This window comes from Cupressus sempervirens, chromosome 11 (assembly GCF_028749045.1).
Source record: "Cupressus sempervirens isolate cs-2001-9-10 chromosome 11, ASM2874904v1, whole genome shotgun sequence".
NCBI lineage: Eukaryota > Viridiplantae > Streptophyta > Pinopsida > Cupressales > Cupressaceae > Cupressus > Cupressus sempervirens.
The window spans coordinates 823,089,768-823,110,862 of NC_143128.1; the positions used below are offsets into that span (position 1 = coordinate 823,089,768).

The 21,095-nt window shown below is 37.2% G+C and overlaps 2 protein-coding genes across 2 annotated transcripts; both read right to left on the reverse strand.

Annotated features, from left to right (window-relative positions):
- Positions 1-1,705: 1,705 nt before the first annotated feature.
- Positions 1,706-2,137, reverse strand: LOC149532088 (uncharacterized). Its single transcript, XM_089808426.1, has one exon. The coding sequence runs from the start codon at positions 2,135-2,137 to the stop codon at positions 1,706-1,708; it is 432 nt and encodes a 143-aa protein (XP_089664552.1).
- Positions 2,138-2,185: 48 nt separating this feature from the next.
- Positions 2,186-6,247, reverse strand: LOC149532089 (uncharacterized). Its single transcript, XM_089808427.1, has 4 exons — positions 5,664-6,247; positions 4,260-5,315; positions 2,977-3,539; positions 2,186-2,832 (listed from the first exon to the last, which is right to left on the reverse strand). The coding sequence occupies exons 1-4, from the start codon at positions 6,245-6,247 to the stop codon at positions 2,186-2,188; spliced, it is 2,850 nt and encodes a 949-aa protein (XP_089664553.1).
- Positions 6,248-21,095: the final 14,848 nt, after the last annotated feature.

The following is a 21,095-nucleotide window of genomic DNA, read 5'->3' on the forward strand; positions in this document are numbered from 1 at the left end:
TACAGAGTGGCAAGCAGAATAACCAAATTTGGCCTAAGTTGTCCTTAGGACTTACACAACCCACAATTTTACTCTCCAAGTCTAGGATCACTTTAAGGATCCACCAAGCTCTGCAACAACCCTTTCTCCAAGGTTTGGACAATCTCGCAATGCTTGGAAGGCTCAATCCAGCTTTGTCTCCAATTTGCCTTTAGGGACTAAATCCCTGATTTAGGCCTTTTAGTGCTTCTGCAACTTCTAGCACTCCACAACACAAGAAAATGATTGGGACACCTCCAAATGTTCCCCCACACTGCAAATAACCCACAATTTGGGTTCTCCAACTTCTGCAACACCAAAATCCACAACTCACCTAATTGTCCTACTAGGTCTCCATACCCTATTTTCCTGCAACAAATCCAAAATTCTCCAAACAACTTGTCAAACAAATTAGGGTTTCAGATACCCTTTATCCCACTCTATCAATCCCCCAAAAATCAAATTCCCAATCCACTCCTGCACTATAGAACCTCTCCTATGCACACAGACCTAATGGGCCCAATTAGGCTTGGTTTACAAAGGAGTAGTACGGAAATGGGTTCATGGATGGAAAGAAATGATTGGGCGACCTCAAGGAATGTTTATCTCAACAACTTCTGCCCTTGGTTGCAATTTATTCAATCAAATTCCTTCTGATTTCCATACAGTTACTAAATCCTAGTTCAAACCAACACCTAGACTTGAACTAGGGCTTGCATGCAAAATGTGCTCTCACCATTGAAATTGATCCTAATTCTAGAGAATGAAAGAACAACATGTAAGCTTGCAGATTCATTGGGTTTTGTGCCCTTGAGGTCAAATAGGTGCAGTCTATTTGCCCATTTGCACAAAACCCTTGCTAAAGGGAGGGTTTGGTGGCTGTTTGAGAACAAAATGCAATAACTATCAACTCCCTTCACCAAAAAACCTTCAAACCACTTGCAAAAGTTTGCTAACACACCAAGGTTTCGAATCCACACATTTTTTTGCAGATACTCTTCCGTACAGCACGTGCAGAATTCAAAAACTAGAGTTTTTACCACGAAAACTGAGAGTTTTTGTATTAATGCAATCAAAATCCTTACAATTTCCCTCTCTTCTTTTGGGAAGGTGGAATATGACTTAAATACCATGCCTATACCGATCAACCACCTTGGGATCAGTTTCTAACTGATTTAACCATTATTTGCAAAAGTTGCTAATTGTTGCTGAGCAACTTTTGAAAAGTTGACAGCAACTTTTGTTGCATCTTGCCGATAAGCAACTTTTTGCTTCCAAACTACTTTAAAACATTCCTAACCTAATCTTAGACATGCCTAGAGCCTTTTAAGGCTATATAAGACTTATTCAAAACACCTAATGCTATTAGCCCTATAGGTCACATGAGTCCTTGGTTTATAAACTACCAAATAGGACTATGTACCTTTACAAGTGGGCAAATGTTTATTAAAATCCTATTTTAAACTCAAACTAGCTTCAAGCCTCCTTGAAGGAAACACTCCAATTACATTGCAAAGAAGATCTTCATAGACCATGATTAGATTGCAGATGGAAAAATGTCTACATATGATGTAGAGTTGATACCACCTATTCTATCAGCCATGCTTTGTCCTCCAATGCCAAGATGATGAAGAAGGAATGTTCCCAAGGAGTGCTCTGCACCATACTACCCCTCTCTGAAAAAAACTCAAGTCCCTTGAGTTGGGATAGTGTCAAAAACAAAACCTGCCTTCTCTATTTCAGCCTTTGTCATCCATGTGGCATCTTCAGCAGGTAACCCAGTCCATTTGACCAGGTATGCATAGTATGTTGCTCTCCTAGTTTGTTTAGTCACCTTCTTATCAAGGATACATTCAATCTGAGGTTTATGTGCTTTGGGCAATTGAGAATCATCACCTTTATTGTCTAAATCTGTACCTGCATCACAAATGTCAGTAGGTTCTTTATATGCATATAAATCTGATACATTAAATATTGGGGAAAGACCAACATCTAGAGGTACTTCAATTTTGTATGCATTGTTGCCACATCTTTGCAAAATTCTGAATGGCCCTGCCTTCTTCATCATCAATTTGGTATATTTCCCTTTAGGAAATCTTTCCTTTTTAAGGTGCACCATCACTAAGTCACCTACCTTGAATTGGAGGTCTCTTCTTTTCTTATTGGCCTAATTTTTGTATTTGTCTGCAGTCCTTTCCAACTTGTGCTTCACCTGCTGCTGAATGTCCTTCATCACTTGGGCAAAGTCTTGTGCTTGGGCACTCTTTCTATCAAGGTGATTGATGTCTCTTAGTTCTAATACACCTCTTGGATGCTCCCCATAGACAATCTGAAATGGTGTCAATCCAGTGCTTCTATTGACTGAGTCATTATAGGCATATTCGGCTTGTGGTAGGATAGAGTCCCATGATCCTCCATGCTGTTGTGAGAGACATCTTAGCAAGTTCCCCAATGATCTATTTGTGACCTCTGTTTGCCCATCAGACTGTGGGTGATAAGCAGATGAGAAGTTCAAATTAGTTCCAAGCCTTTTCCATAGTGTCCTCCAAAAATGGCCAAGGAACTTGGAGTCTCTGTCTGAAATAATAGATCTAGGAAGACCATGTAGTCTTACAACCTGCTTAAAGAAAAGCCCTGCAATATGAGAGGCATCATGTGTGGTTCTGCAAGGAATGAAGTGAGCCATTTTAGAAAATCTGTCAACAACAACAAATACACTGTCATTTCCTGCCCTTGTTTTTGGCAAACCCAAGACAAAGTCCATACTTATTGAATCCCATGGCTTGCAAGGAATGGGTAATGGAGTGTATAAACCTGCATTTGAAGCATGACCCTTTGCTTTTTGACAGATTATGCAACTATCTACAAACTTCCTAACATCAGATTGCAATTTGGGCCAATGGTAAAATCTTTTTACCTATTCCAAGGTCTTGTCTAAACCAAAGTGACCTGACATACCTCCATAATGCTTCTCCTTAATTATATTTTCTCTATATGAACCCCTTGGTACACATAGTTGCCCTCCTTTGAACAATAAGCCCTCTTGAATCAAATAGTCTGCAAAACCAGAATGGTATCTATCTCCCATGTCTTGGCAAACCTTGTAGATCTCTTTAAAATCTTCATCTTGAGGGTACATGTCCTTCATGGCATCAATACCCACACTTTCAAGGTCAATTGATTGGATCATGAGGTTCCTCCTACTCAAGGCATCAGCAACCTTGTTGATGACCCCCTTCTTGTGCTTAATGGAGAAGGTATATGACTGCATAAACTCCATCCATTTGATATGCCTCTGGTTCAATTTATCCTGCCTGTTCAAGAAACTTAAAGCCTGGTTATCAGTGAAAACAATGAATTCTTTAGGAAGTAAGTAATGCCTCCATCTCTTCAAAGATTGCACCATTGCATATAACTCTAAATCATAGACTGAATACTTCTGTTTAGCCTCATTTAATTTCTCACTGAAAAAGGCAATTGGTCTGCCCTCTTGACTTAGTACCCCTCCAATAGCTTTGGTGCTGGCATCACATTCAACTATAAACACTTTGTTAAAATCAGGAAATGTTAAAACAGGTCCTTGGGCAATTCTTTGTTTTAGGAGTTCAAATGCCTCTTAGGCTGCTTGTGTCCACACAAAATTACATTTCTTTCCACCTTTTATTGTGTCAATCATCGGAGCAGAGATTCCACTAAAATTCTTAATAAATTTCCTATAAAAGTTGCATAGACCATGGAAACTCTTCACTTCACTTGGACTTGTGGGTGTAGGCCAATGCATGATAGCCTCAATTTTAGTGGGGTCCATCTTCAAACAATCCTTAGAAATGACAAATCCAAGAAAAATGAATTCTTGTTTATCAAAGGTGCACTTTTCAAGGTTTATTTTCAATTCTTCCTCATGAAGTCTTTGCAATACAAGATCTATGTGTTTTAGGTGTTCTTCTTTATCCTTACTGAAAATTAGGATATCATCTAAGTATACAACCACAAACTTGTTGAGAAAGGGTTTGAGGACCTCATTCATGAGCCTCATAAAGGTGCTTGGTGCATTTGACAATCCAAATGGCATGACAAGCCATTCATAGAGTCCCTCATTGGTTTTAAAGGCTGTTTTCCACTCATCCCCTTCTCTTACCCTGATTTGATGGTATCCACTTTTCAAGTCTATCTTAGAATAAAACTTTGCCCCTCCTAGGCAATCAAGAAGGTCTTCCATCCTAGGCATGGGAAACCTATACCTTATTGTTATCTTGTTTATAGCCCTTGAATCCACACACAGCCTCCAAGTGCCCTCTTTCTTTGGTGCTAACACAGCAGGGACTGCACATGGGCTAACACTTTTCCTAATCAAGCCTTTAGACAACAAATCCTCAATTTGTCTAGCTATCTCTTCATTTTTTTCCGGGGTTAACTTATAGGCAGCCTTATTGGGTAGTGTAGCCCCTGGTATTAGGTCTATACAATGACTGATTTCCCTTTTTGGTGGTAAAGTAGAAGGTGAACTGCCTGCCACAATCCCATGGTATTTGTTTAACAATTCCCTAACCTCTCTAGGTTCCACTTCACTTAAACCATGATCCAATATTACTTTGTTTGACACATCATTCTTAGATTTAGTCACAATTGCAAAACAAGGAGTATCTTTCACTTTTAAGGATTGCAAAAATTCCTTTTCACCAACCAATGCAATACTACTTACCATATGGTCCATCTTGCCATCATCCGGTAGTGGATTCACTGTGTACTTGACTCCATCTTTCACAATAGTGTACACATTTGTATGCCCATCATGTTTTGCATTGACATCATATTGCCATGGCCTCCCAAGCAAGAGGTGGCATGCATCCATATTAGTCACATCACATAAAATTCTGTTAGCATATTCACCCAATGTGAATTCAACCCAAACCTGCTCATTCACTAAGGTATGATTGTCCTTTGTTAACCATGAAGCCTTATATGGATAAGGGTGAGGAATTGTTTGCAATTTTAACTTGTTAACCATTTCTCTAGAGGCTATATTATCTGTTGAACCTGAATCAACTATCAACTTGCATACCTTTCCTTTTACCTTGCAATTTGTCCTGAATAATGATCTTCTCTGTGGTGGATCTGCAGGTTGTGGTACCTTCAAAAGTGTCCTTTGCATCATGAGGCACTCTCCATGTTCAGCATCAGCAGGTCTGGAGGTTGTGGTGTGATAGGATGAGATGCTTTGCCCATCCTCTTCTTCTTGCAACAGATTGATTCTCCTATCCATAGGTTTACTGGATTCTCCACCTTTTTGAGGACACCTGAATGACTGATGCCCGATTTCGTTACATGTAAAACATCTACCTGTGAACACTTGACCTCCTCTTCCTCTCCCATTGCCTCCTCCTTGGTTCCTATTGGGTCTCCTACCCCTAAAGGAGCCTCTTTGACTAGTGTCTGGTTCATGGTTCCTAGTTTCAGCATTATTTCTACCTTGAAATCTGCCCCCTCTACCTCTAAATGAATTACTTACTCTTCCCTTATTATTTTCACTTCTCCTCTTCAATTTTTCTTCTATTTTTAATGCAATATTGAAACATTGGTGGACAGATTCTAAATTGATCAATGTAAGTTCATCTTGTATGCTAAACTTTAAGCCATTAACATACCTTGCCAACTTTTGTTTGCTTGATTCATTTACCTTTGCTCTTAGGGTCAAGTTATGGAATTCTTGAGTGTAACCACTCACATCCATGTCCCTTTGCTTTAGGTTTTGTAGTCTTTGATTTATGAGGACTTCATAATCCTCCGGTACAAATTGCTTCTTCACTTCAGCCTTCATCCTTTTCCATGTTGAAATGGGTTCCTTGCCCTCATCCAACCTTTCATTTTGAACAAAGTTCCACCAAGTAAGGGCTGGCCCCTTCAACTTGGCTTTGGCAATCTTCACCCTTTGACTAGCAGGGATATAATCACATTCAAAGTGATTGTCTAGTGCCTCTATCCAATCCAGGCACTCATCTAGATTCAACCGGCCATAAAACATAGGGATGTCACCCCCTTTTGCACCCACTCTCTCCAAAGCTTGAAGAAGTGGTCTTTGCTCCAATGGAATCTCACTTCCATAAGTATCTCTCTCAACTTCTTCTCCTTCTGACTCATAATCATTACCCTTTCTCAATTTGCCTTGGAGCTTTTCAAGCTCTCTCCTCATGTTTCTATTCTCTTCCCTGACTGCCCTACTTTCAGCCATTTGTTCTTTCACCAACTTGGCTAGTTCAATATTGGTGATCCTCAATGGGATCTCCCTCTCTCCATCTTCTCCATCCAACATTTTTGATGAACAAACCACTCACCAAGGTCTTCCTGCTGCTCTGATACCACCTGATGCAGAGTGGCAAGCGGAATAACCAAATTTGGCCTAAGTTGTCCTTAGGACTTACACAAGCCACAATTTTACTCTCCAAGTCTAGGATCACTTTAAGGATCCACCAAGCTCTGCAACAACCCTTTCTCCAAGGTTTGGACAATCTCGCAATGCTTGGAAGGCTCAATCCAGCTTTGTCTCCAATTTTCCTTTAGGGACTAAATCCCTGATTTAGGCCTTTTAGTGCTTCTGCAACTTCTAGCACTCCACAACACAAGACAATGATTGGGACACCTCCAAATGTTCCCCCACACTGCAAATAACCCACAATTTGGGTTCTCCAACTTTTGCAACACCAAAATCCACAACTCACCTAATTGTCCTACTAGGTCTCCATACCCTATTTTCCTGCAACAAATCCAAAATTCTCCAAACAACTTGTCAAACAAATTAGGGTTTCAGATACCCTTTATCCCACTCTATCAATCCCCCAAAAATCAAATTCCCAATCCACTCCTGCACTACAGAACCTCTCCTATGCACACAGACCTAATGGGCCCAATTAGGCTTGGTTTACAAAGGAGCAGTACGGAAATGGGTTCATGGATGGAAAGAAATGATTGGGCGACCTCAAGGAATGTTTATCTCAACAACTTCTACCCTTGGTTGCAATTTATTCAATCAAATTCCTTCTGATTTCCATACAGTTACTAAATCCTAGTTCAAACCAACAACTAGACTTGAACTAGGGCTTGCATGCAAAATGTGCTCTCACCATTGAAATTGATCCTAATTCTAGAGAATGAAAGAACAACATGTAAGCTTGTAGATTCATTGGGTTTTGTGCCCTTGAGGTCAAATAGGTGCACTCTATTTTCCCATTTGCACAAAACCCTTGCTAAAGGGAGGGTTTGGTGGCTGTTTGAGAACAAAATGCAATAACTATCGACTCCCTTCACCAAAAAACCTTCAAACCACTTGAAAAAGTTTGCTAACACACCAAGGTTTCGAATCCATGCATTTGTTTGCAGATACTCTTCCGTACAGCACGTGCAGAATTCAAAAACCCAGAGATTTTACCACGAAAACTGAGAGTTTTTGTATTAATGCAATCAAAATCCTTACAATTTCCCTCTCTTCTTTTGGGAAGGTGGAATATGACTTAAATACCATGCCTATACCGATCAACCACCTTGGGATCAGTTTCTAACTGATTTAACCATTATTTGCAAAAGTTGCTAATTGTTGTTGAGCAACTTTTGAAAAGTTGACAGCAACTTTTGTTGCATCTTGCCGATAAGCAACTTTTTGCTTCCAAACTACTTTAAAACATTCCTAACCTAATCTTAGAAATGCCTAGAGCCTTTTAAGGCTATATAAGACTTATTCAAAACACCTAATGCTATTAGCCCTATAGGTCACATGAGTCCTTGGTTTATAAACTACCAAATAGGACTATGTATCTTTACAAGTGGGCAAATGTTTATTAAAATCCTATTTTAAACTCAAACTAGCTTCAAGCCTCCTTGAAGGAAACACTCCAATTACATTGCAAAGAAGATCTTCATAGACCATGATTAGATTGCAGATGGAAAAATGTCTACATATGATGTAGAGTTGATACCACCTATTCTATCAGCCATGCTTTGTCCTCCAATGCCAAGATGATGAAAAAGGAATGTTCCCAAGGAGTGCTCTGCACCAAAAATCCCAACACACTTCAATCCTAACTTCACATCACAAATGCAGGATCTTATGCAGCTCTGGAAAAGAGAAGAAATACCTATGAAAGATAACATTCTAACTACCCACACTACTAACATTTCACTAACATTCTAATTAGTCAAAATACTAGTAGCTTCGCAAGTACTTTTCCTACAATTCTAGAAAGACCAATCTACATGTATGTTAGCTCATCTGACAGATACAATGAAAGAAGCCTAGGCATGCTAGTTCTAAGTGGAATTAAAACATCATATTACCTAGTTGCAAACATTAATCTAATCCTTCATTCCATACACCTATCAATTCCCACTCAATGGCCTCTACTACAGGGGGGATAAAATGTTTGAAACTTTTTGATCCTTTCTATTAACTTAGAAAAATTACATATATAGGCCCCCTCTTAGGATTCTTGGCTAGTTATAAATTTGTAAGTTACATTAACAGAGAACTTGAAAGGCTCAAAAATCTAGTAGTCATCAGTTACAATTTTGATACATCAGAGAAAGAAAGTAGAAATAGTTAGAAACCCTCTAAATGATTCATATTCCTCTCTAATCTGTAATAATCACCTTGGTGCCAAAACTTGTATTTCATATCTCAGCAATCACTACATTTTTGAATTCTCACTATCTATCTTGAATCAAAGATCACAATTAAAACCTATCAACCTTTTTGTCTTAATCCTTATCACTTGTTCACAATTTCCATTCATATGATACCTTTACCAGATGCCATGATGTGATTCACTAACTATTATATCATTTCATAGCTTCCCAACCTAACATCTTCATTCATGGATGAATAGTGCAGTGGTGCAAAAACTTATTTCTTTAACTATCAAATGCTTTTCACCTTTCTGCAGCTTTAAATGTCTTGAATGATTGTTAGCTTGCGACCTTGCAATTCCTCTTATTCACCACTTCACAACTACTCACTACCTCCTTTCACTAACCACAATGAAGTAGTGATGACTGCATACTAACTATGTTCAAACCTTCCCAAAATTAAAGAAAATGGTTATTTCAAACTTGTGAAGTAGCGAAATCTCTCGAATCTGATTGCATCACTTCTTCACAACTGTTAATCACTTAACATCTTTACCTCTTGCAATGTTGTGATCACTATTTTAATTGATAGTTTCTTCACTTCATAGCTTCACAACTTGAATTTTCTTAACTACATTACCATTTGCAATGATGCAATCTTTAGCTTTCAATACTTCATAGCCTTAACTCATGATTAACTTATACGTTAGCAATGGTGCAGATGTTCAAACTTTATCACTTTATCTCTTTATTGTTGCCTTGTAACTTGAAATCTTAGCTCATCAACTAACCCTATGAGTCTGTGAATATAAGATTTTTGTTGTTTCTCTACTTTAACCATAGGTTATTGTTAACTCTTTATGAAGATGCAAACACATGTTTTTCTCTTTGTCATGATACTAACCAAAGGTTATGTAGGATTTGAGCAAAAGCGCACAACAAATCCATGAAGCCCAAGAAAACCTGCATGCAGAAAACCTGTCACGGAGAAGAAAAAGACAAGAAGAGGCAAGGGTTTGATCTAAAAAACTTAGACAAAGAAAATATTATTCAACAGATCTTCATTAATGAAAAATACAAAGAGATCAATCCTTATAAAGGAGATTGAAACTCAAAAAGGGTAACCTAAAGCCTAAAAAAGCTAGGGTTGCATAATATAATTAATAAAATATTAATTATATGCACCTACAAGATAGCTTAAGCAAACTAGAGTAATAGGAAACTTAATTAATTAAATCAAAGTGATTTAATTAATAAGTTAGAACAAATAATTACTCTAACACCCCCCCTTAAGCGAAGCTCAGGAGGTAAGCTAACCTAGCACAGCTATTAAAGTAGAATTGGGTCCCGACAACAAGGCCTGATCAGGTACCCAATCAAAAAAAAATCTCCATAAAGAGGAGAAATAGAGAAAACTACATGGGAAAAACCCTACTCCAAAAAGAGATAGCAAAGAATGTTCCAGAAGAAGGAACAAAGAGATCAGAAGAGAATCATTGAAGCATGAAGAACTGCAAAACTTTGTCAAAATGCTGATTTGTAGAACCTCCTTGGAAATAGAAGGCACAAACCATCAACCAAAGAAGCATAGAACAACAATATAACCTCCCCTTAAGGCAGGTGAGGTGACAGAAAGCTGAAAAGATGGGCCAAAAATCTCCTACAACATAGGAGCCAAACACATCGAGAGTGAGGTACAAAACACCAATAAAGGCACGTATCATCGACACTACATGAGAAAAATAGAGAAAGAGGGCCTATACACAACAAACAACTATGCCCCCCATGGCACTTTATAAAAGAGTGCAAGTACAACGAATCACAATGATGAAAAGGATCCCAAAACGTAAGAGTGGCACTTCATCTCAGTGCGTTGCATAAAGATGCTTACAATGAATATCAAAAATGATTAGAAAAAACATAAGGCTGAAAGAATAGAAGGTAGAGCCCAAAATGAAGCAATTGAAGCAACAAAATCGATCTCCTGACCTGAAACAAATAGGATATCCACCAGAATGCTAAAATGCAAAAGACTAAATAAGATGTGCCTAGAATAGAATCTGAAACAACAACTAGCATCACTGAAAAGAGCATGGAAAGAGATTTCCAGTGATATAGAGAAGTCCAAAATCAGAGTTCGAAAGCTCAAGATACGCCTCTTGGAGTACAAAATAAAACATCTAGCTTTGACTGCCAAAATAGGCAACTAAATTGCATTAAAACCCAAAAACACCTATACCAGCATCTCTGTCTTGGAACCAAATTTTTGACACATTTTTTGGATCAAAAAAATACATCTGTATGCTCAAGTTACGGAGAAAAAACCTCCAGGGCCTCTAGATGCAAGAAAAAATTATTATTTTTTTAATAAAAAAAAAATTAAAAAAACAAAAAACCTCCACCACCCCCGCACCGCCGACGAAGTGGCGGCCGAGGTGGCGGGAGGGCTGACCTTGCCACGGGGTGGAGCTGTTGCGGTGGAGTCACGATAGACATCGCCGGCTAGCCACCAGGGGCTGCTGCAGTCAACGAGACCGCTAGTGGTTTCTTGCAGGCAGTTACCATCAATCGCAATTAGTTTCGGTGACTGCTGACAATTTTCTTAAATCGCGAGTTTTTTAAAATTTTCTTTTTGACTTTTGACGCCTCGTATTGCATGTAGGGGGCCATACGACCCTATCAAACAAAAAAAATTTGCATCCCAGACCAACGGTGTCCAAAATGGACAAATTTTATATCAAAATGGGGGTTTTGACGTCTTTTGAATCCATCTGTGAGGTCTGTTTGGCCTCAAACTACTTTGAAAATCAGTGACCCCCCTATTTTCTCAAAAAAAATTGAAAAAACACTAGATCTAATTTTCCAAACCCTTGTTCTCCCTTTCTCTTGAAACACCAAACAAGCTATAGCAGATCTGGCTCTGATACCATGTAAGATTAGGTGAAAAACTAATCTCCCAAGAACACTTACATGCATAACCCTGTCACATGGATGAAGCAAAGAACATAAGCAAGAAAAAATTATGGAGGCCAAAAAGCCAGATTCATCTTATGGACATGCAAAGAGCAATATCTCATATGATCTAATAAGTGAATCTGGGTTTTTGGCCTCCATAATTTTTTCTTGCTTATGTTCTTTGCTTCATCCATGTGACAGGGTTATGCATGCAGGTGTTCTTGGGAGATTAGTTTTTCACCTAATCTTACATGGTATCAGAGCCAGATCTGTTGTAGCTTGTTCAATGTTTCAAGAAAAAGGGAGAACAAGGGTTTGGTAGATCAGATCTGGTGTTTTTTCAAGCTTTTTATGAGAAAATAGGGGGGTCACTGATTTTCAGAAAAAGCTTGAAAAAAAACTAGATCTGGTCGCCAAACCCTTGTTCTCCCTTTTTCTTGAAACACCAAACAAGCTACAACAGATCTGGCTCTGATACCATGTAGGATTTGAGCAAAAGCGCAAAACAAATCCACGAAGCCCAAGAAAACTTGCATGCAAAAAACCTATCATGGAGAAGAAAAAGACAAGAAGAGGCAAGGTTTTGATCTAAAAAAATCAGATGAAGAAAATATTATTCAACAAATCTTCATTAATGAAAAATACAAAGAGATCAATCCTTATAAAGGAGATCGAAACTTGAAAAGGGTAACCTAAAGCCTAAAAAAGCTAGGGTTGCACAATATAATTAATAAAATATTAATTATATGCACTTACAAGATAGCTTAAGCAAAATAGAGTAATAGGCAACTTAATTAATTAAATTAAAGTGATTTAATTAATAAGTTAGAACAAATAATTACTTTAACAGGTTATGATGTGATTACTAGCTTTTTCTACTTTTCAATGTTAACTCTGGGTAACCTTTAATCACCAGTGAATATGTGATAAGTGTTGAACTACTAAGATCTAACAGCTAGGGAGATGCATCTCTAAGGGCCATTATACAGTTATCTTAAAATACCATACACCAATATGGTATTCATCTGATGATCTAGACTAAATCTCTGCGTCATTTGACTTGTCAACTTTGCAATGTGGATATGTGGATTAAATATAATCCATCAATTAGATTTCAAAGAAAGTAATACTACCTTTGACCAAGTTCTTTCACCATTTTTGAGGATTTATCTACTGCGCCTACATTTAATTTGACTTCTCTGGTTTCCATTATTTTCCTATTATCTGCATCTTGGTCCTGATCTTTGATCCAAATGCTTTTAGTCATCATCTCCTCTAAATGTAGTGTGATATTTATTTTGAATGCATCCTATCTTCACCATGAACACTTGATCAAAGTATTAGGGTTTTAGAAAAACTTCCCTCTCATCTAGGAAATACATAGACTTACCCTCCCTTTCCTAACCACCTAATATGAATGAATGCATTAGATTGATTTTTAATGCCCACAAGGTGCACACAAAGTGATACATGAGAAGAGAAGTTCCTTAAGGGAAATCTAGACACATATATGGCATCACATTGACTCAACCCTAATCAAAGAAGTTTGAAAAAGATAGTGTATTGAAATAATCGAAACAACTAAATCCATAATCCCTTGTCTATGTTGGTTTCCCATGTTTTGCATTTTTGGATCTAATCTCTCTGGACCAATGTTGTCAAATTCCTCCCATTAAGATGATATAAGTCATGTAATATTGTCATAAGGTTGGGGTTTTCAAAAGAGAATATATATCTTCTTGTAGTGGTATTGAGTTATAAGGGAGATTGAAGATTGTAATAGGTTGGAGTTACTAAATAATAATACTAGACTCTATGTTTGGTGGATGTGGCCCAAGATTGGGTGAGCCACATTAAATATTTATGTCTTATGTTTATTTATTTCTGCTTTATTCCTTTGTGATATTGGTAATATTTGCATGTAACTATTATTTTCTTTTTGAGTTTTTATATAACAAGTGGTATCAAAGACAAGTTGTTTAAGTTATCCTCTACAAGAAGGTCTCACATGTGAGTAGGAGTAATGGAAGATGAGGGTAAGTTGAAGGTTGAGAATTTTATGGACATAACTTTCAGAAAATGGAAATGGAGGACTATGTTTATTAGAAGGATGTATGGTGGCCATTTGGAGGAGAACCCAAGAAAGAATCAAATATGTTAGATAGGAACTAAGATTTTTTTTGTAGAAAGGAACTTGGAAGTATTTTTTATGCCTAGCACAATTAGTGGCATTTAATATTACAAAAGAGAAGACAACCCAAGAGTTGATGGAAATCCTAGAGAAGTTGTATGAAAAACCTTCTATTTCACATGAGGTATTTCTCATGAAGCATTTATTTAATATAGTGATGGTAGAAGGTTGGTGTGTTGTTGATTATTTAATATAGTTACTGTTGTCACAAAATTCTACACCCTTGTCGAAATTTTTTACGTCAGGACAAACTTGTGAAACATGGAAACAACCTCCAAGCAGTGGGACTTGAACTATGAGGTTGAGTCTTCGGAGAAGGCTGGCTTCCTTTACTATTAGGATGCACCTAACTACTCTTGGAGAGAAAAAAGGGAGAAGAAATGCATAGAAGAAAACTACCTAATCTATCCTAAGGGGGTGATGCGCCAAAATAGAGTGCTTGATCTTATCTCTACCCATAAATGCACATCTAACTAGTTATAATCTCAAAGAATAGAGATTCAAACCTTGCTTAATCTAATGACCACATGTAGATCAGAAAATACAAGAATGTTATAGGAAGAAACTTCACTCAATATCATTCAAATGTCAAAATAGATATAATCATATAGTTTTAGAATATAGACAAGAACATTACTAGAGGAAAATAAATATTGCAAATTGTGTTAATGGCTAAAAGAGACACAACAAAGAATTACAATGCCTCAAATGCACAAGAAATTATAGTAGTATGCATGGGAAACAATCCTAAAGAATTAGAGAAAGATCAACCCTTGAAAGGGTACATAACTTTCTTTTATAGTTCAAGTATAATTGAGAAACTTCTATTGGAAGCCAAGAAATCAACCACTATCATCAAGTTGTAGAGAGACATCAATGCTCATATAGAAGGATTTTCTAAGGCACACACCCATATACAAAAATATGATATTTTGCACCAAATGGAACCCTAAAAAGATAGAAATGTCAGCTAATCAATGCTAGAAATCCTCAAAATGGACAATTAGGTGGTGTAAGGAATGCCTCTACATCATTTCTAGCACAACAATAACTTTGGGAAGCTGGGATCAACCATAAAGATTAGATTGCACAAGAAAACCCTATCTTTCTCCTTCCTAGCTCAACAAATCAGCAAAATCAATAGTCAAACAAGGTCCTACAACTAGAAAGCACCATGTGGACCAATAGTTTTATTTATTTTTTCCACCTCACAAAGTCTTCAAATGTCGACCACCTTGTTTAGCTTTACTAACCATCCACCCCATGAAACTGTGGACTTAACCATCACTGTTATGATAAAAACTACTGATGTTTACCACTTAGGCTTGCAAGGACACATGTCCTCATGTTGCTTCCTTGTATTCTCTAAAGATTAAGAAAATTGTATAATGCAGTAAAGTGATGATCATTGATCACCAAATGATCGACGATCATGAAAGACCTTAGTTATTACTGCACTTGCCCTTAAAATTTTGGGCCCACTGGACATTCAAAATCCACCTCTACAGACACCTAATCCTCATGAAAAATCAACATGAATTAACTAATAGATATTCCACCTTAGCACTACCTAAAATTTTGTAGAACAACTGATCCCACATGGCCCCACATTGTTTAAAATCCTAGCAACTTCACAAAGTGAGGAAGTGCCAATAGTAGATCATTTTTTATCTAATGGAAAAAACATAAACTGCCCACTTGCTGCCCATGTCATCATGTTGGCCAATGGAATTCCTATTGTACGCCAACTCATCTGACATATTTTTACCTTGTCCATGGTCCACAAGAAAATAGGACCCATGAGTACACATGGCATGATGTTGATTTCATGCATTGCTTAAAGTTTGAGCAATGTTAGAATGCAAGAAAATGACTGTCATATATCTGTGTGAGATCTGACAGTGGAGAAAGTTGTGGGGTCCTTGAAATGACCTAGGCTTATATGGAAATACAATAAGGTTTTTTATTTCATATTTCCATTGATATTTAATATTTAAATTTTGGGAAGTGACCATTGGGTGGGTTGTGGCATTTAAATTCAAATATTTGGCAGGGAGGCATTTTTGGTTAACATTTTTGGCAACTCATAGGGGATACAAGCTAACTATGCATACAACTAGTGACCTAAAGCATCCATTGGGCTACAAAGTCATAAAGACACAAAACACTACTTTGCAAGAAACTAGAAATCTAAAGAACTATGACTCTCTATGGTTATAAAACTCAGGAAAATTCTACCTCAGTACTCTCTACAAGATCTCTTCAAAACTATCATTCTAGAGGAGTGACATCATGTGCACCCTACACTTCTTGGAAAAAAAGAAAAGGCTAAAAGAAAAACTACCCTAACAATATACATGAAACATCACCCAATAAAAAATAAACCTTAAGATATTATGCATTAACTTTAATAGGCAAGATTTTACAATTAGGACTACTTAACTAGAAAGAATTGGCCTACTTGCAATTGATTATTACATAGGAACCACTCCATATTCCATCAAACTTTGAATGTCTCCCTAGTTTTTCTCTATCTTCATCCCATTTTAGCACAAGGTCTCCTTCCTTGAAACTCCTAATCTTAGCCTTCTTATCAAAGGAACTTTTCATCTATTGTCGATGTGTTTCCAAGGTCTGCATAGCCTAGTGTATTTTCTCCTCTTACTCCATCGAATTTTCTATCCTTACTATCATGGCATCATCTTGAAATAGTTACAATTGATGGGCTAGTTCAAGAGTAGGAAATTCCAATGAAATAGGAAGCCTTCATTCTCTGCCATATACCAACATGAAAGGAGAATTTCCTATGGCTCTCTTAGGTGTTATCATATCATCCCAAAGGGATATTCTCAACTTTTGATGTCAACACCTTTGATTATCCTCTATGGTCCTTCTCATTATCCTAATTAGATTCTTATTGGATGACTTAGCTAATCCATTACCTTGAGAATAGTATTTGGAAGATGTACTCAAATAAATACCATGATCCACTGCCCATGCACAAATATGAACTCCTAAAAATGATTTTGCATTATCTAAAACAATGGTGGAAGGAGTACTAAACCCTGTGATGATTCCATTTAAGAACTCAACAACTAAATTCTTAGTGGCATCCTTTAATGTAATTGCTTCTATGCACATGGTAAAGTAATCTATAGTAGCTAAAATCCATTTGTGACTAGAGTTGGAAGGTGGATTCATAGGGCCAATAAAATCTAATCCCCATTGAGAAAATGTTTGATTGACTTGAATAGGGTGGAGAGGAATAGTTGCAAGTCTCTGTTTACCTGAAAAGAAGGCACATTTTTCACATTTCCTTACATACCTATGGTAGTCATGGAATAAGGATGACCAATAATAACCCATCCTCATAATCTTCATAGTGGTGATTCTTGCTAAAAAGTGGCTGCCATTAGGACCATCATGTAATTCTTTAATCATTCTTTTAGCTTGTTCTGAATCTATACATCTTAGCAAAGTTCCATTGAAGTACCTCCTAAACAAGATACCATCAACTATGGCATAAGGAATGGATTGCAATCTAAATTGTCTTCTTTTTGCCCTATCCAATCCCTTAGGATATCCATTGCCTAACAAGAAGGTCATCATGTCATCTATCCAACTTCTCAGATTCTCATCTCCTACTTCTTGCTAATCTGTCAATACCAAGGCAACTTCTTCACATGATTCCTAAGATGAGACCATTTTCTTGCACAATCCTTTCCCTCTTACCAACTTAGTGATTTGGATGTCCACATAATATTCCATCACTTTAGTAATCCAAACTACTCTTTTCTCATTAATTTCCTTGCTCAAAAGGAAATCCTTCACACTTGCATGGGGTAATAGAAAATGGATCCTATTGTGTGATAGACGGTGTTTGCATTTCTTTAGAGATATTATGACTACAAGGGCCTTCTTTTCCATATAGCTATATTTTCCTTCATACTCTTTAAGCCCTTCACAAAAGAAAGCAATTGGTTGTTCCTTATTCGTGTCATTTGATTGAGTCAAAATAGTAGAGATGCTTGACTCTCCTCCTAAGGTGTAAAGAATAAAGTCTTTCTCAAAATTTGGATTGATGAGGATAGGGACCAAGGCTATAGCTGGTTTGATCTCTTCAAAACTCACTTTCTCTTCCTTGGTCCATGCAAAGACCATGCTCTTCTTAAGAATAGTTGTAAGAGGTTTTACCATGGTAGCTAAATTAGGAATAAATCTTCTTGCAAAATGTATCCTACCAAGACAACTTTGTATCCCTTTCCTATGACTAGGAAGAGAGAGAGCAAGTATTGCTTTCATTATCTATGGATCAATGGTCAAACCACCTTTGGACACAATATGTCCTAGCAACTTCCCTTGATTAGTGACAAACACACACTTGCTTGAGTTTATGGATACACCATACTCTCTACATCTTATGAATACTTATCTAAGATGGCCCAATTGATCTACTACATTCTTTGAATATACTATAATATCATCAAAGTAGGCCATCACAAATATTTTAAGCATACTCTTGAAAGCCATCTCCATTGAATTCTAGAAGGTGGCACCAGCATTAGTTAACCTAAAAGGAATTTTGCTATAGGCATAGGTGCCCCACTTAGTTGTAAAGGTTGTCTTATATTTGTCAGACTCCTAAACCAAAACTTGGTTGTAACTAGAAAACCCATCCAAGAAAGAGAATCTTTCTGAATCACTGACCTTGCATAATATTTGTTCCATGGAAGGGAGATTATGGTGATCTTTAAGAGAGGCCCTATTCAGATCCCTAAAATCTACACATAATCTAATCTTCCCACTCTTCTTCCTAATAGGGACAAGGTTAGCTACCTAAGAGGAATGCTTAATAGGAAAAATAATGTTGGCCTCTATAAGCTTTTATAACTCTTTTCTCATTCATGGTTCAATTTTAGGGTTGACTGGCCTTTATTTTTGTGTAATAGGCTTAACATTATCCTTTAAATCTATGGTACATGTTGAAACAAACTTGGGTCAAAACCTTTTAAATCATCATATCTCCATGAAAATACATCATTAAACTCTTGACATAGATGAACAAAATTTTTTCGTTCAGTTTTAGAACATACCTTTCCCAAATTGAGAGTTCTCCCCTCAGCAACAACAACTGCTATGTGATCATCTTTGTTGGTAGCTAAATTTAGACCTCTGATCCTCGCTTGATCTTTAGGATTGAAGACACTCTCTAAGGTGATTAGACCCTTGGGAAAATTATTGGAGCCAAGGTTGATGATCTGATCACCATACCAACCTTGTAATCTTGACTAATTCCTCCCTGAAAACTCTAACTCATGCAGTAGGAAATTAACAATTTGTAAATCAGAGTCAAATACTTGCCAATTGGTGTTGTTGTTTGGAATTATAGGTCTGCCAACCACTTTGATTTGTTACTCCTTTTCATCCTCAACATGCTCTAGTACATCATAAGAAGCACTAATAGTTGTGAGCCTATTAGAATGATTGTTCTCTCTCCTAGGGATTCTATGGATGTTGAATGCTTGAAAACCTTCAAGCAAATCCCATACCCTATGCTTGTATGATTTGAGGAGGTCATTCTTGGTGATATTATGATTTCTTACTTGATGAAAAACCAACTCACTATCCCCATATACCTTTAGAGCTTTGATTCCTCTCCTTTATGCTAGTTGAAGACCTTGGATCAGTGCCTCATACTCTAATACATTATTTGTGTATGTAAATTGGAGTCTATAAGAGAAATAGTACTTATCCAATTTGAAGAAATTGAGCATGACACCAGCCCTTGAGCCATTTTTATTCCTTGAACCATCAAAGAAAAAACTCCACAATTCACATGTATTTTATCTTGTCTTTATGAGATTGGGAAAAGGGGCCTCCTCCTCAAGTATGCAATAGGTTCTAGGACCTATCTCCCTAGCTTCTTGTACTAGGTCAAATTGGTAAACAATGGCCCACTCATCCAAGAGATAGTTAGGCACTTCTATCTAAGAAGTAGCAGGATCTTGTGCCATGTCTCCATTATCTATCTCATGGATAGTGCAATTCATATTTATATGACTACGAGTATAGATCTCTATATGATTGAGGGCTAGAGGCTTAGATCTTATGGATTCTCTTGTCCCATACCTTGTTCTAAAAAACATGTAAGACTAGTCAGATGAAATATAGCCACCTATTTGTGCTATAAAGTCTCTAGAAAGAAAGATGAAAAAATGTGGCTTGACCTCAGCTACTGAAATGTCTTGTGTGATAGTAAAACCAAGGCAAGCATGCAATGTCATTTATACATTTTTAAAGATCCTTATTGTCTTCATAGATCTTCCATCTAACTAGAGCACATCTCTAACCATTGGCTCATATTCAATATCCATGAGGTCAACTACACACCTAGGCATTACATAACTACTAACCCCAAATCAATCATACAATTATGGACTAGTTTATCTCCTATAATTAAAAATATGTAGAAAGGAGGATGTTTTCTTTTCTTACTTAATTCTCCCTCTTTTCTTGGTTGCATTAGACTTGTAGCATTCCTTGGAGTAGTTGACTAACTATCCACTCCTATTGTTTCTAGCTCCTACTGCAAAAACATCCTTTGTGATGGCATAGTAGTAACAACACCCAACATAGGGACACTGACATTAGTCATCTTCATCTAATCCATAATGTTAAGAGGGTACCCACTAGTTTTACTAAAGCTTTGGGGGATGCAGGTGCTGATGACTGAACACAAGTTGTCTAGGATTCACAAGGCTTCCTTCTATTTATGTCTTGCTAGTGTTGAGTAGCTACACTTGGATATGTATTCATTACTAGAACATGAGGAGTAACTTTTGAAGTTGAAGCTTGATTTGGTGGAGGGGTAATAGCATCCTTAATAGCTCCTCTTTTACTTTTGGTGTTGTGAGCTATGGCATCCTGGTTTGTATGGAAATGTTCTCCTAGTTGATTATTCATAAAAGAACAATCACCCTGTCACTGCAAATGGGCAACATTGGTAGATTGAGGGGCATTATATTGTTTTCTAGTGAATGGATCTTATGTGGCTAATGCTAGGTATGATTCTGCCTTTTGGCACATGCAATGACTATATGAATAATTGCAAGAGGGACAAAAGTCTTGATCCTGAGCAAGATTATTTTGAAGAACTAATGTCCTCAATGGATTTGGGTTTACATTTACTATAGAGTTATTTCCAATAGGCCTCTTATAAGTAGGGTTTTGAAAACAAGGCTGGGGATGCCTGAAATTTTGAGCTTGTTGGCTTTCCATAGTCATTGCCTTGTTACCCATCTTCTAGCTTCTTTTCTTG